This window comes from Theropithecus gelada, chromosome 1 (assembly GCF_003255815.1).
Source record: "Theropithecus gelada isolate Dixy chromosome 1, Tgel_1.0, whole genome shotgun sequence".
Lineage (NCBI taxonomy): Eukaryota > Metazoa > Chordata > Mammalia > Primates > Cercopithecidae > Theropithecus > Theropithecus gelada.
This window is the reverse complement of record NC_037668.1, coordinates 23,073,672-23,089,085: the sequence shown is the minus strand read 5'-3', so window position 1 is coordinate 23,089,085 and position 15,414 is coordinate 23,073,672. Positions and strand designations below refer to the sequence as shown.

General features: G+C 41.4%; 1 protein-coding gene across 1 annotated transcript in view; it reads left to right on the top strand.

The window, feature by feature from the left end:
• The first annotated feature begins 2,823 nt into the window (after window positions 1-2,823).
• FCRL4 (Fc receptor like 4) overlaps window positions 2,824-15,414 on the top strand; it is a 23,401-nt gene continuing 10,810 nt past the window's right edge. Inside the window, exons 1-6 of the mRNA XM_025392703.1 lie at window positions 2,824-2,990; window positions 4,547-4,567; window positions 11,312-11,563; window positions 12,660-12,914; window positions 13,219-13,503; window positions 14,286-14,573. Coding sequence (XP_025248488.1) covers window positions 2,960-2,990; window positions 4,547-4,567; window positions 11,312-11,563; window positions 12,660-12,914; window positions 13,219-13,503; window positions 14,286-14,573 — 1,132 coding nt within the window. The 5' untranslated portion in view covers window positions 2,824-2,959. The remainder of the gene's footprint in view (window positions 2,991-4,546; window positions 4,568-11,311; window positions 11,564-12,659; window positions 12,915-13,218; window positions 13,504-14,285; window positions 14,574-15,414) is intronic.

Genomic DNA, 15,414 nt, shown 5'->3' with positions numbered 1-15,414 from the left:
CTGTCAAGATCATGAAAAACCAGGAAACACTGAGAAACTCACAGACCAGAAGAGACGGAGCAAAGATAACTAAATGTAATGTAGTATCTTAGAGGGGATACTAGAAGAGGAAAAAGGTATCAATGGAAAAACTGAAAAAAGCTGGATAAGCATGTAATTAATAGCAATGCAGCAATCTTTGTTTCTTAGTTTTGACAAATGTACCACCATGATGTGAAATGATAACTGTAGGGGAAATTGAAACAGGTGAGGGCTTCCTATATGGGAACTCTTTGTATTATCCTTACTATTGTATATAAATCTAGAATTACCCCAAAATGAAAATTTATTTTTTAAACTGTAAAGGTTTAAATGTTTTTCAAAAAAAATTAGAAAAGTTTCAAATTTTCGGTTTCTTACATTCTCACTGAAAACAATTATTTTTGTCCTTTGTTAACATAAAATCTAAAAGTTTCGGGTTAGTCAAGCACTTGCTTAATAAATCATGGTATAGGTACTCCCTGGCTGATGTTTCAAAGTAAAACCATACTTCTGGAACCAATAACTAAAACATTTCTGTCCGTAACTTAAACACAACAACAAAAATAGTACTTGACTGATGTAAACTTAAACATTTACACAGTAGTTGTAAATAAATATGATTTTTGTGTTTGGACATCTTGTATAATGTCATAAATGTGAAATGTTATTTTGCTAATTGAAATTTATTCATTCAACAAAACTTATGGTAGAAACAAGAAAACAGGCAATATGATTTCAACTTCCCCTCAATCCTTAGTCAATCAATAAATATTGGAGTTCTAAACTTATGCAAAACACTATTTTCCAGTGTTATAAGGAATACAAAAATGATGGTAGAATATTATGTCAATTATAAAGTGCTTTCCAGTTCATTACACTTGTTACTTCGAGTATTACAGAATAGTTCTCAGCACAGGGACTGACCCGAGAGTTCTATGTCATTAATGTATTCATACAAACATCAATATCAGCAGCCACTTCAGCTGGACATTATTTTTATCTCCTTTTTGCCAGTGTGAAAGAGGCTAAGTACTTGACCAGAGTCACCCAAATAGCAAGAGGTGAAGTCAAGGTTTGATCCAGATGTGTGGCATTCTACAGATCAGGTTCTTGACTGCCATTTTACACCCTCGCTCCTCCTGGGACAAGTGAAGGCAGCTGAAAGATGACAGCAAGGTCACAAGGCAAGGAGACAAAGGACCCGTTTGCCGCCTTGACAGCTTGTGTCTCTATGGTTCCTTGTGCCTGTGTCTACTCTGGTCCTTACCGCATTGATTTTTTCTAAGTCTTTAAGAGAGATTCACTTTATTCACCTTTTTATTCTTCTAAGGCCATGGACATGGTCTAAAATACAATTGATGTTCGATACAAACCCTAGTTAGAAAATAAACTATTACAAATATATAGAAAAACATTATATTAGAAAAATACAGACCACTCTTAATCCATCCTATGTCTATCATCTATTCACAGATATCTTGAGGGTGATGATGATGGTCACGATAACTGCCTTCCATCTTAGTCCATGCTAATCTCTCAGTCCTGGAATGATATTCTTTCAGCTTGGATGTTACTTCCTCAGGGAAGCCTCTCGTGCATCCCCAGAACTGGGTCAGATTTCTCTCCTAGTGGACTCTCAGAACACTTTTCACTTGTATGTAATTTCCTGTTGACTTGTTGTCTTCCCCACTAGAATGAAAGCTTTCCAAGTCTTGATTAACACTGTACTTCCAGCACCTGGCACCATACCTGAAGCACCACGGTGTTTCTTTTTTTTTTTTTTCCCATTAACATTTTTTTATATCTATATACACAAGATAACAGCATAAAAAAGTTTTAAAGAGTTATACATACCAAAAGGTTATATGTACCAAAAAAGTCATTATGGATTTTTCCCTGTTTTTTTTCTTAACATTTTTTTTAAGTTCTGCGATACATGAGCAGAGTGTTCAGGTTTGTTATGGATAGGGAGAGCATTAGGTGTTTCTTAAAACACCAAACGGCATGTTGCCCAGTGTGAAAGAATCCAGATGACAAAAATCAAAATTTAATAGAATTATTTAAGTACCCACTCTGACATCCTGATGTCAAGGCTAAAGCCATCATATTTTCAGAACTCTGTAGCCTCTTGTCTTTCAAGGAAATCACAACTTATTCTCTCTGCCACCAGATACCAGGCATATGTATTTCAATCAATATATATTTGCCAAGACATTCCTGTAGCAAATTTCGGATTCTAGGACATTAAGTAAAAATGTTATGGTCTATTATCTAGGAAGAGCATGATGGGGCTATAATTTACTCCTCAGCTTGCCTTCTACTCAGATCAAAAGCTGTGGCTTCTCCCAGACTGATGAGTCAGGATATTTTCATATATATCAGACAAGGTGAGAGTTGCCTTGTGATTGAGATGTTTCATCAGATATACAGACGGCCTGCTGGCGGTGTTCCAGTAGAAGCATCAGGGGTCAGAGGAGGCCTTTTCCATGTTGAATGAGAAATTCTTCATCTCTGGTGAGATTCAGGGACATCCTTATATTATGTGGATTTCAATATGCCTGCAATCTTACCTCATCTCTGGTAGCAGAGAGAATAGGTTGTGATTTCCTTGAAAGATAGAGGCTAGAGAGTCCTGAAAATAGAGTAGCTTTAGCCTTGAGAAGTGATTTACGCCAGGATGTCACAGCAGTACTTAGTTCTATTAAATTTTGATTTTTATGGTTTGGATTCCCTCACACTGGGCCACATTGCTGTTTGGTGTTTTCAGAAAGAGTCCTCTACTTCCCCCTTTCACTTCATTATCTCAATCAGGTTTATGCAGAGAAGAAGCTTACTGAACTCACTGCTGGTGCTGGTGTAGGCAAGTGCTGCTTTGGCAATCTGGGCTGACCTGGCTTGTCTACTAAGAACTCCTTCTCTAACCCTGGAGCAGGCTTCCATGCTGCTGTGGGCGTCCTTGCTGCTCTTTGGTAAGTGATTGAGAGGAGGCCTCTGCTTGCTGCAAAGCTGAGCCTCACCATGAGCAAAAGCCCTCTTTTCTGGGCTGCTGCAATTATGGATTTTTACTCCCATTTTAGAACAGCAGAAAATGAACAAAAAGGAAAGATAATGATTTACTGGTAGAAGGGGAAAAATGATAATGATTGATTTCCAAAGATGTATTTCTCATCTACTTTTGCTATTAATTGCCTACGGAAAATCATTTTACCCCCAAATGGACTTATTTTGTTTATGTAAAAAGAAACCTATGGCTAGGTTCAGTCCCTAAGTCACAGAGCATGAGGACCCAGAGGAGAAGATGGACTGAGTCCTTTGTGAAGGACCAAGTCCTGATTGTGAACTCAGGTAGAAAGGATCATCTGCTTGGAATAGTTATTTCCTTCTCTGTATTCTAAGCTCAAACCTGCTCTGATGTTTGCAAAGAGCATGAGAAGAGAAGAGATAAGATGGTTTCCCTTTGATTTTTTTCTTCCTGCTTTTGTACCACTTGTCAGTGTTTGTACAAATGAGGCACTGATTTCCTAGTAGCTCAAGCTAGGGAATTAAAGAACTGTCAGTCTGTTGTACATTAAATATTTATTAAGCATATTTGTCTAGTTCCCACCTGATCCCCAGACCCCAACTAAGGGAAGACCTGTTAGTGTGATTGACATATGATGAGAACTAAGGAGTGAATGGATGGGTATACTTGGCATACTACACTGCTGGGCACCACAGAGGATATGGAGACCTGAAGGACAGAGATTCTGCCCTCAAGAGGTGACATTCTCAATAGAACCTCAATGTACATATGCAAGAACATCTGACTCGACAATAGGAGAAAAATATTACACAAATAGTTATAGGATAATGTGTGAGGATGTCAATTAATTTTTGCTGAGCCCTGACCACATCCCACGTTTCTAAGGTTACGCCATGTATAAATTTATCCAATTCTCTAATATTTGATCTGGTGGAACTTTTATAACTCCCATTTACAAATGAGGAAATGAAGGCACAAAGATGTTGGTCTTATCCCTAAGGTTTATGCAGCTAGTACAGGATTCAAACCCATAATCTAACTTTGGAAGCTAGGCTTTTAACTACTACCCCCCACTGTCTGTCTCATTTTGAGTTCCAAATTAGCTATGATAATAAGTGTTCTGAGTCAAGAGAAGAGGGAGCAGCAGCAGCCCCATACTAAAAAATTAATGACAGCAGCCATTAATTGAAACCTTACAGATCTAACTCATTACAGTACTACTATGAGGTCGATTTTGTGAGCCTCATTTTTCAAATGAGAAAATTGAGACTTGAAAGTTCATGTGGTTTGCCCTGGGTCATACAGCTAAAATTCAAACCAGACCATCTGAGCCCACAGCCTGAGCGTCCGGCCACTGTGTTTCCCCACTTCCCTGGGATGGGTGAAACGGAACGCGTTTCTCTTCCTCTTGGTTGGAAGTAGCATACGAGTGTGTGGGCTCTCAGGGTGAATAGTTTGGGACTCCTTGCCTATGCTGATGGCTGGCTCTTTACTCTCTTTCAGCTCCAGTCTGTGGACAATCTGGTAAGTCCTTATTTTCTTTGCTCCTTTATATCTCTAGATTTCCTAATAACTATATCTTATCTCAAATACTTACAGGAGTCCCCATTGTCCGTTTCATTCTTTTCCTGAGGGCTGCAGGGATGTGGAAACATCAGCTTGTGTGGTGACCCTGACTCTAAGAATCAGGCTATTTGGGGGTCACTCTCTTAAACCAAAACTGCCATTGTGCTGGATAAACATGGCAGGGCCTGGGATATGTGTCACAGAGTCCACAGGAGGAGGAGCTGCCACCCTGCCTGATGTGGGATTCTAGCCAAGGCTGATGGAATGCATAGCATCCCAAGAGGAAAAGGGTAGAAATAAGCCAATACTTCACAGGGGGAGGCTGGGGCTCCAGCAGCTTTTCCACTAACCATGTGTAACAAATTTATCCCCAACTTCCGCATCCCATGGAGACACGCTTCTCTGTGAATAGCTCAAATTATGATGACCCTGAGTCTGCATCTACCCTACTGGTCAACAAAAAGTCCCATCCTCCATAGGGAGCCGCCTCACAGGCGTTTGGGCCATTCCTCTAGAGCACCCTAGGAGCTGCTGGAGCCAGCAAGGGTCTTGGCCCCCTTGAGGTGCACTGTCTTTTGCGGCTCCTAACTCTGCTGTTCTTCCCCTCCTTGGTGCCATGGACACAGACTATTTCCCACACACCCTTCCTGAGACAAGATTATAATTTGGCAGACTTTGCTAATGGTTCTTGGATGGGGAAATGAAATACAAAAAGTGTCTTGAATTAACTCCAGCGAAGGATGTAGCTAATCTCAGAGCCCATCAACTCAGTCTCAAACACACAAAGGCCCTGAAAAGTTGTGTCCCTTCTTGGCCATAGGGCCACCTGCACATAGCAGGGGCAGCTTCCTCAGAGCAAAGAAGAGTCTAGTTGCACATATCAAAGGAAATAAATTCTACTTCCCTCCAGTAGAAGCCCTATTGCCTAAGTCTCAATTGCCCTGCATCCAGGTGCTTCCCAGGAACATAGCCGGTAGGGTTTTCTATTCTCTTCAGCAGAAACACAGCCCCATTCCCACTGATGACATAGGGTATTCTGTCTAAACCTTTAAATACAGAATTTTCTTTTTAAAAAGTGTCTGCAGAGGCTGGGCACAGTGGCTCATGCCTGTAATCCCAGCACTTTGGGAGGCTGAGGTGGGTGGATCACTTGAGGTCAGGAGTTCAAGACCAGCCTGGGCAACATGGTGTAACCTCATCTCTACTAAAAATACAAAAAATTAGCCAGTCGTGGTGGCACGTGATTACAGGCTGAGGCAGGAGAATCACTTGAGCCCAGGAGGTGGAGGTTGCAATGAGCTGAGATCAGGCCAGTGCAGTCCAGCCTGGGCAAGAGCAAGACTCCATCTGAAAAATAAAATAAAATAAATTCTGCAGAGACACACAGATGTTTCACCTTACCCAACAGAACATTTAGCTTCTTCCTGTAAAACATGAAGTTGGGTTATTTTACAGTTTTCTTTTTTCCCCCCAAACAGAGAAAGGGCATTTTCTTCTCATTTAGATGTAACTAAAAGATCTATTTGGGAAGTTCTTCTGGACAAAGGCAAGAATGTTTAAAATTTTAAGCTTTAAAAAATCAATTGCCTATAAATCCTTAAAGGTAGACAGTCCTCATCTGAGTAAAAAGGTTCCAAGAAGAAAATAATTAGAAGTGTTTCTATTAAAAATTTTATAGTAAATAGCAATCCCCAAAATTGAGATTTTATTTTTGAAAAGCAATACAAACGAAAATGATGCATTTTATTTTCTACTTCACAGAAGTGACATTACCATAGGCAATCTGTAGGACAAAGCATGAATCTAATATTGACTTTTCAAAATGTGGTAGCTGCAACAGCTCCAGGCTTCATGACTTTGTTCAAGGCAGAAAATGGGGAGAAGTAAGGAGGCAAGTGGAGAAGGAAAGCAAAGCTGTCAAAGAGCACCCAGTGTACATCTCTTCTTTCAAATAAAGGAAAAGCACTTTCCCAGAATCCTTATTCCCTAGTCCATCCCTAGCATTATTTCTCTGACATCCCTTTATTCAGACCTGGATCATGTAGGTGGGAAAGTTAGTACTTCATTTTTTCAAACACATTAGGGGGCAACAGGTTAGAGAGAAGAGCATTGGGACTGACTTTTGAGAGCCAAACAAGTGTTTTCCCTATTATTGATTTCTCCTTCATAATCATTAATAGGTCTTGCTGGGCCATACTCTTCAGTGATTTTATGACTGATCAGAGCAGTGGTTTCACATAACTTACCAAGTTTATAAATTATTGCGTCTTCAGCAGAATCTAAAATAGCAATCAATTTTCATTTGTACACCCACTAAAGATTAGCCTACCAAAGCACTGATCTTGGAGAAGGCTAGATAGTAGTATTATATTGGTAAGGACGTTTGAGTGAATGTTTCTAGTAGTGAATAATTTGTGTTGTAGTTACTTTTGTTGTTAGCCAGCACGAAGTCAGAACTACAAAACTCAGAAAACAAACATTCAGATTAAAAAGAGCCTCGGAAACAGTTTCTTCTTAGAAGATACGTAATTAAAAACAAAATCTCCTCCCAACTCAGAAATCCTCTCCACAAGGGTAGTAGAGAAAGGAAACATTTATATTATTGAATAAGCAATAAGCCAGAATATGATGAACATCACAGACAATCCACTAAGAAGCTGCAAAGACAGAAAGGAATTCCACCCCGTTGTCGTCAGTAACTGAAGGGAAACAAACTTCTGTCTTTACAACAGCAGGTCGTTTTGCACATTGGAGAAAGCTGAGGCCACCAAAGTTAAGTCCTTACTCTCCTACAGGAACTGAGAGAGACAGAGGAACTCTCTCCCTAGATGTTTGTATTCAAAAAGGTGGTTCCCAGGACTTCCCTGGGTTGTGAGCCAGGCAATAGGCTTATTTATATTATTATTATTATTATTATTATTATTATTATTATTATACTTTAAGTTCTAGGGAACATGTGCACAACGTGCAGGTTGGTTACACAGGTATACATGCGCCATGTTGGTTTGCTGCACCCATCAACTTGTCATTTACATTAGGTATTTCTCCTAATGCTATCCCTCCCCCAGCCCTCCCACCCCTGACAGGCCCCGGTGTGTGATGTTCCCTGCCCTGTGTCCATGTGTTCTCATTGTTCAGTTCCCACCTATGAGTGAGAACATGCCGTGTTTGGTTTTCTGTCCTTGTGATAATTTGCTGAGAATGATGGTTTCCAGCTTCATCCATGTCCCTGCAAAGGACATGAACCCATCCTTTTTTATGGCTGCAGAGTATTCCATGGTGTATATGTGCCACATTTTCTTAATCCAGTCTATTATTGACGAACATTTTGGTTGGTTCTAAGTCTTTGCTATTGTGAACAGTGCCACAATAAACATATGTGTGCATGTGGCTTTATAGTAGCATGATTTATAATCCTCTGGGTATATACCCAGTAATGGGATCACTGGGTCAAATGGTATTTCTAGTTCTAGATCCTTGAGGAATCGCCACACTGTCTTCCACAATGGTTGAACTAGTTTACAATCCCACCAACAGTGTAAAAGTGTTCCTATTTCTCCACATCCTCTCCAGCATCTATTGTTTCCTGACTTTTTAATGGTAGCCATTCTAACCGGCATGAGATGGTATCTCATTGTGGTTTTGATTTGCGTTTCTCTAATGACAGTGATGATGAGCCTTTTTTCATGTGTCTGTTGGCTGCATAAATGTCTTCTTTTGAGAAGTGTCTGTTCATGTCCTTTGCCCACTTTTTGATGTTTTTTTTTTTTTTTCTTGTAAATTTGTTTAAGTCCTTTATAGGTTCTGGATATTAGCCCATTGTCAGATGAGTAGATTGCAAAAATTTTCTCCCATTCTGTAGGTTGCCTGTTCACTCTGATGATAGTTTCTTTTGCTGTGCAAAAGCTCTTTAGTTGAATTAGATCCCATTTGTCAATTTTGGCTTTTGCTGCCATTGCTTTTGGTGTTTTAGTCTTGAAGTCCTTTCCCATGCCTATGTCCTGAATGGTATTACCTAGGTTTTCTTCTAGGGTTTTTATGGTTTTTAGGTCTTACATTTAAGTCTTTAATCCATCTTGAGTTAATTTTTGTATAAGGTGTAAGGAAGGGATCCAGTTTCGACTTTCTACATATGGCTAGCCAGTTTTCCTGGCACCATTTATTAAATAGGGAATCCTTTCCCCATTTCATGTTTCTGTCAGGTTTGTCAAAGATCAGATGGTTGTAGACGTGTGGTGTTATTTCTGAGGCCTCTGTTCCATTCCATTGGTCTATATATCTGTTTTGGTACCAGTACCATGCTGTTTTGGTTATTTAACCAATATAAACATTTACATGCATTTGCAAAGGACAGAGAAAGAAATTCTGAAAGAGGAAGAGAAGCCTCTTCCTTTTGTCGGGGAGAATTAGGCCTCTTATTTTTAATTTGTATTATCCTCAAATTCTTCAGTTTCTATCCACCAATGCTTCAAAGAGTTTAGGGCCTAATTTCATGTAGGGTTAGTATTTTACTGTCACAAGAGAGTGCTTTGAGGTCTGGGAAGTTAGGACCACCTAGCTCCCTGCACTCTTACTCTCTGCAGCTATCTAGATATATTTCTTATGACAGACAGAGCCTGCTCACCTCTCCCATACATATTTCTTGACAGTAAAAACATAAATTAAACCACTTTCCATAACAGTCTAATTGGCTTCCTGATTTCTATATTCACTCCATCTATAACCCCTATCCCACCACATGCTCATGCTACCTGTAGGGGAGGGAAAAAATTTCCATCTCTCTTAGGTTTGAAGAAAGCCAAAATATTTCACCCCAAAATATGGCCACTTGGTATAACTAGTATTTTGAATTAAAGGCCTTTAAAGATCAGCAGAAGAAACTTCTCCCTATCCACCTAAAGACCAATCGACCCACCAGTAAGCACAACTGTTCTTCCCTCCTCTCTACTGTAGAAAAGAAGACTGACGGGTGTAACCACACCTGAACAGACTCCGTCACAAGAAAATATCTATGCTTCAGGCTCATTCATCTTCCAAATAGAACCATTTATCCATTAATTCACCATGGTCATTATTTATTGCTCTTCAAAAGAGTTACCTACATTCCCCCTCTCCCCACTCCCCTCCAAAAATGGCTGTGTAAGTGTCTGGGCCTTATTGGTATATTTGGGGAATCACTCTGTAATTCTGCCCTGCACATGTAAATAAATTTGTAGACCATTTCTCCTATGAATCTGCCTTTCATCAGTTGATTTTTCAGCAAATTAAGAGGGCAAAGAAAAAGTTTTCTCTTGATCCTACAGGTTAATTTTCTGAGGCCCATAAATTAACTTGATAAAAGATAGACTAGGCCAGGTGCGGTGGCTCACATCTGCAATTCCAGCACTTTGGGAGGCTGAGGCAGGTGGATCACGAGGTCAGGAGATTGAGACCATCCTGACTAAGAAGGTGAAACTCCGTCTCTACTAAAAATACAAAAAATTAACTGGGTATGGTGGCACTCGCCTGTAGTCCCAGCTATTCAGGAGGCTGAGGCAGGAGAATCGCTTGAACCTGGGAGGCAGAGGTTGCAGTGAGCCGAGATCTCGCCACTGTACTCCAGCCTGGGTGACAGAGCGAGACCCTTTCTTGAAAAAAAAAAAAAAAAGACAGACTAACAAGTGAAAAAAAATTTTTAATTATGTACATAGACAGGGGAATTTACAAAGAAAACAATGGCTGAAGGAGGCAGCCAGATGACTGAGATTTACACAGGTTGAATATCCTTCATCCAAATATCCGAAATCCAAAATCTGAAAGTTTTTAAGCACTGACATGATGATCAAAAGAAATGCTCATTGGAGCATTTCATATTTCAGATTTTTGGTTTATGTATATGTTCCAAAATCTGAAAAAAACTCAAACTCCAAAACCCTTCTGTTCCAAAATGTTTTGAATAAGGTATACTCAACCTGTATATCATCCTGGACTAAACAAAGGAAAAGGAGTTTTGGGCTTCTGGGTGGGAGAGGCAGGCTGTGGCAGGTTGACTAGGAAAAACATGGTAAACAAGGGTTTTTATGCATATTTAAGTCAATGCCTTCTCTATCGATGAAAGTTGTTAAGAGTCTTCCTCTTCCTAGTGTGGGAGAGGGAGACACATTTACAAAAGGAAATTTCCCTTATAAGGGAAAACTTTTCACTTATAAAGGAAAACTTGTGCCTTGCTTTTAGAACTTTTCCTATTTCTGGTGATTCTCAGTGGCCTTTGGCTCAAAATAATCCATATGCCAAAGAGACAAACCTGGAGATGGCATTTTCTGGTACCCTTCACACACAAGAACTCATCTTAGAGAGGTCCCTGTAACACCAAGATCTCAGGTGAGAGTCCAGGAGAAACGCGATTTCCAACTATCTACCTGAGGACTTGGTTCACTGAAACAAGTGAGAGGGTTTGTGAGCCTCGCATCATCTATCACTGCTGAGTGGATCCTGCCAGGGCTGCCCTCCCTCTGAAAGGCCAATCTGCTGCTATAGACTGCTGAGCAGCCACTGCACCCTGGAGGAGGTGAGCACAGCTCACCTGCAACCTGGGGAAACAGAAGTCATCCAGGGGCCTCTTAGGGAACTCCCAAGCCATGTCCTCCAGTGTAACCTACACAAGCCACTGCAGCTGGGACTGCAGGCACCTCCACCTCAGACCTACTACTCTTTCCTCCTCAGCAGCTGCACACAAACCTGTGATTTCCGTCCATCCTCCATGGACCACATTCTTCAAAGGAGAGAGAGTGACTCTGACTTGCAATGGATTTCAATTCTATGCAACAGAGAAAACAACATGGTATCAGCACTATTGGAGAGAAAAGTTGACCGTAACCCCAGGAAACACCCTCGAGGTTCGGGAATCTGGACTGTACAGATGCCAGGCCCAGGGATCCCCGCAAAGTAACCCTGTGCGCTTGCTCTTTTCTTCAGGTGAGAAAGAAGGTGAATTAGTTGAAACTTTATAAAGAGTTTCCATTTATCTTAGCTCCCTGGAGGTTCCACGAACTGGGGTCTTTCATTGCTCTCTAACCCTTGATCCCAGCTCCTTTAGTTTCACATTTTCCCTCCAATGGCTACAAGTGTTTTTCAAACTATGATTGAAACTTGAGTTTAAATGGTTAATATTAATCGACATCCCCACACACTTACACGGTCAAGAAAATGAGTTAGTTTTAGGGAGTACAAAAATGAAGCTGTCTCAGATCCTGCCCTGCAGGGCTTTATAGCCTTATAAGGGAGAAGTTACACACACATAACTGTGCTGAGGACAAAAGCGCCATCAGAGGAGCTCAGAGGTGGGAAATCTCCGAACTGATGCTTTTTATCCCCACCCGTTGTTATGTGTCCCTTCCTCATTGCTAGTTTTCCCTCTGATTGGCATCAAGCTCCCACAGCTCCTCCTGTCCAGTTTTACCTGATTGATAATGATTTTGGTCACTTGCAAGGGCATGGTCTACAGGCATAGGCATTCAACACAGTCATCTAAGAAAGAAGAGATATAGCTAACCTCAAATTAGAATCATTAGAATCTGAACAGCATGGAATTTCCATAGAGGACCACATCCACTGTCCCTTGAACCTAGACTGTGTCTCTGACAAGAATCCTGCTACAAATCACGCTCCAATGCCCGGGAAGAGTTCCTCACATAGTTCTCCAAGTGCCCCTTCTTTCATAGCTCCTGCTCTGGCACTCGGTGAGCTGGTTGGTTTTAAGTTCTGACGTACTCTATTAGGTCAGGGATTTTGATCACCCTTCCTCTCAGCTTTTATTCTCCATATTAGACTCCTTATCTTTGGAATCTGACCTTGAATGATAAAATAGTTGCCTCTGGGATTTATTTAGGAAATTTAGGAATTGTATCTGAAGCATGTTACACTGATTTAGGAGTTTTGTGAGCTTGGATCAAGAGACTACATCTTGTGGAAGAAAGAAGAAAACAATACAGCCTTTGTAATTCAAGAGACACAGAAGAAGGAAGTAGCAGGAATGCTTTGAATGACGATCTCCTCTCTGTGTCTTTTCCAGACTCCTTAATCTTGCAGGTCCCGTATTCTGTGTTTGAAGGTGACACGTTGGTTCTGAGATGCCACAGAAGGAGGAAAGAGAAATTGACTGCTGTGAAATATACTTGGAATGGAAAAATTCTTTCCAATTTTAATAAAAGCTGGGATCTTCTTATCCCAAATGCAAGTTCAAATAACAATGGCAATTATCAATGCTTTGGATATGGAGACAACAATGATGTATTTAGATCAAATTTCAAAATGATTAAAATTCAAGGTGAGTCTTTCAGTTCATATAGATTTGCTTAGTAATGTCAGGGATAGGAAACTGAGCATGTAAGGAAGGAATTTATGGGTTACTATTGAAACCCTGGATAGATGAGAGGCACAAGTCCTCTAAGAGGCAGAGAAAGTGGGATGATTGTACCTGAATAAACCTGTGGAAGAAAATTTTGATAGAGGTTTTGATAAGTTTGTCTTGCTGTGTGTCTGAAGTTTCCTGGGACTGAGCACCCAAACCTGTCTCTCCCAGAGTGCTAAATACTCTCATGCTTAGAACTTGATTTACCTCTTCTCTCTAGAACTATTTCCACATCCACAGCTGAAAGCTACAGACTCTCAGCCTACAGAGGGGAATTCTGTAAACCTGAGCTGTGAAACACAGCTTCCTCCAGAGCGGTCGGGTACCCTACTTCACTTCATCTTCTTCAGAGATGACAGGGTCATCCTGTCAGACTGGAGCCCATCCCAGGAACTCCAGCTCCCAGCCATCTGGAGAGAAAACTCAGGATCCTATTGGTGTGGTGCTGAAACAGTGATGGGGAACATCCACAAGCGCAGTCTCTCGCTACAGATCCACGTGCAGCGTGAGTGTTGGAGAGCCAGGCGTCTTCCCTGCCTTTCTGGGCCCCTCAGGCTCTGCAGGCATGGGGACTATGTAGCAGAGACCGGTTTTATCATCCCAACAGAGGAACCGGGCTTAGGCCAAGAAGTGAAGTACAATAATAAGAGAAATACATGACTTCTTTTCTACCTCCATTTTCCTAAAACCTCAGTCTTCCTTTGAAATTCTATGACTTCAGAATCACAGCTGACTCATGTAGTTACGTTTGAGAGCTATGGAAAACAAAACAAGAAAATAAGGTGCCCTGCTAGGGAGTTGGCAGATTCTAGAATGGCTAGATCTCAAAGAAAACTATTTAGAAGACAAGCATCCATCAGTAGCAATGAACAATGTGAGTGCCTATGATGTGTACAGCAGAAGAGAAGGAGAGATAGATAGGTCCAATAAACATCACTTAGGTACCAACCTATGACTTTTAAAAATAGATGTGGTCCAGCCTACTGCCATGATGGCCACTACTGCTATTACCTCTCCCTCAAAACAACTCAGACCTCCAGCCAGGATGTCAGACAAAACCCAAACGCTTCTTTTTTCTTTCCTGGGGCCTCATATATCAGGATGGAAAGCTTATCACATTTAGTGATATTTTCAGCCCTAAATTCGTGGTCTGTTGGTCACAATGTTAGTGTCTGCTGAAGAGGATATCTTGAAGTCACATAAGAAGTGACCCTGCCCAACACCCCAGCTACCCAGCCCTGCCCTCCTTCACAACTGGCCCCGACCTGTGGTCTCATTTTTACATAGGGATCCCTGTGTCTGGGGTGCTCCTGGAGACACAGCCCACAGGGGGCCAGGCGGTTGAAGGCGAGACGCTGGTCCTTGTCTGCTCCGTGGCTGAAGGCACAGGGTACACCACGTTCTCCTGGCACCGAGAGGACACGCAGGAGAGTCTGGGGAGGAAAACTCAGCGTTCCCGCAGAGCGGAGCTGGAGCTCCCTGCCATCAGAGAGAGCCATGCAGGGGGATACTACTGTACAGCAGACAACAGCTATGGCCCCGTCCAGAGCGCGCTGCTGAATATCACTGTGAGAGGTGAGTTTTCATCTCTATTGACCTTATTTATTCTCAGCAAACTTCCTCAAATTAAGGGTGGGTAAGGTAATTAACATTACCCTGTGATTCTGCTTTTTCTGTTTCCATTTTGCCATGCTCCACTGTGATAAACAATTTCTTCCATTAGAATGTTAATAACTCAATCAGGTCAGAGTAAGGTCCTGTAGTGAGGTAATGCTGGCTGGGAGCCATTTTGCTTTTTGGAGGTGATTTTTTTTTGTCTGTATTTGGACCCATTGTGTGTTTATCTCCAAGAGGAGCCTTCCCTCGTTAGCAGTGCTTCTGGGTGGGGCACAGCTCTGTCACCCTAACCTCTCCTTTCAGTAAATCATCCACACGCATCAGACCAGCAGCCGCACAGAACCGAAAGCACGAGGCATTCCTTTCCTTCATTACTATAATAGAATCCTGAGGGATTCTCGGCAGCCAAATCCTATGTGGTTCAGGAAACTCACAAGAAGCATGGAGAGCAGATACACAGCCCACTTTTGTCCATTGAGGAGAGAAGCCTTACTTTGGGATCTCACAGGTTTAGCTCATATAAGTCTCTTCCTCCATCCCTAAGAAGCCACACTGGGTCAAGCTATGTTCTCACTCAGCTACCTTGGCACTAAGGAAATGGTCTTTACGGGGATTCAATTCCTCCTCAATCTCAGGTTTGGTTGCATCCTTGGCAAAAAAAAAAGAAAAAAGAAAGAAAGAGAAAGAAAGAGAGAGAGAGAGAGAAAGAAAGAAAGAAAGAAAGAAAGAAAGAAAGAAAGAAAGAAAGAAAGAAAGAAAGAAAGAAAGAAAGAAAGAAAGAAAGAAAGAAAGAAAGGAA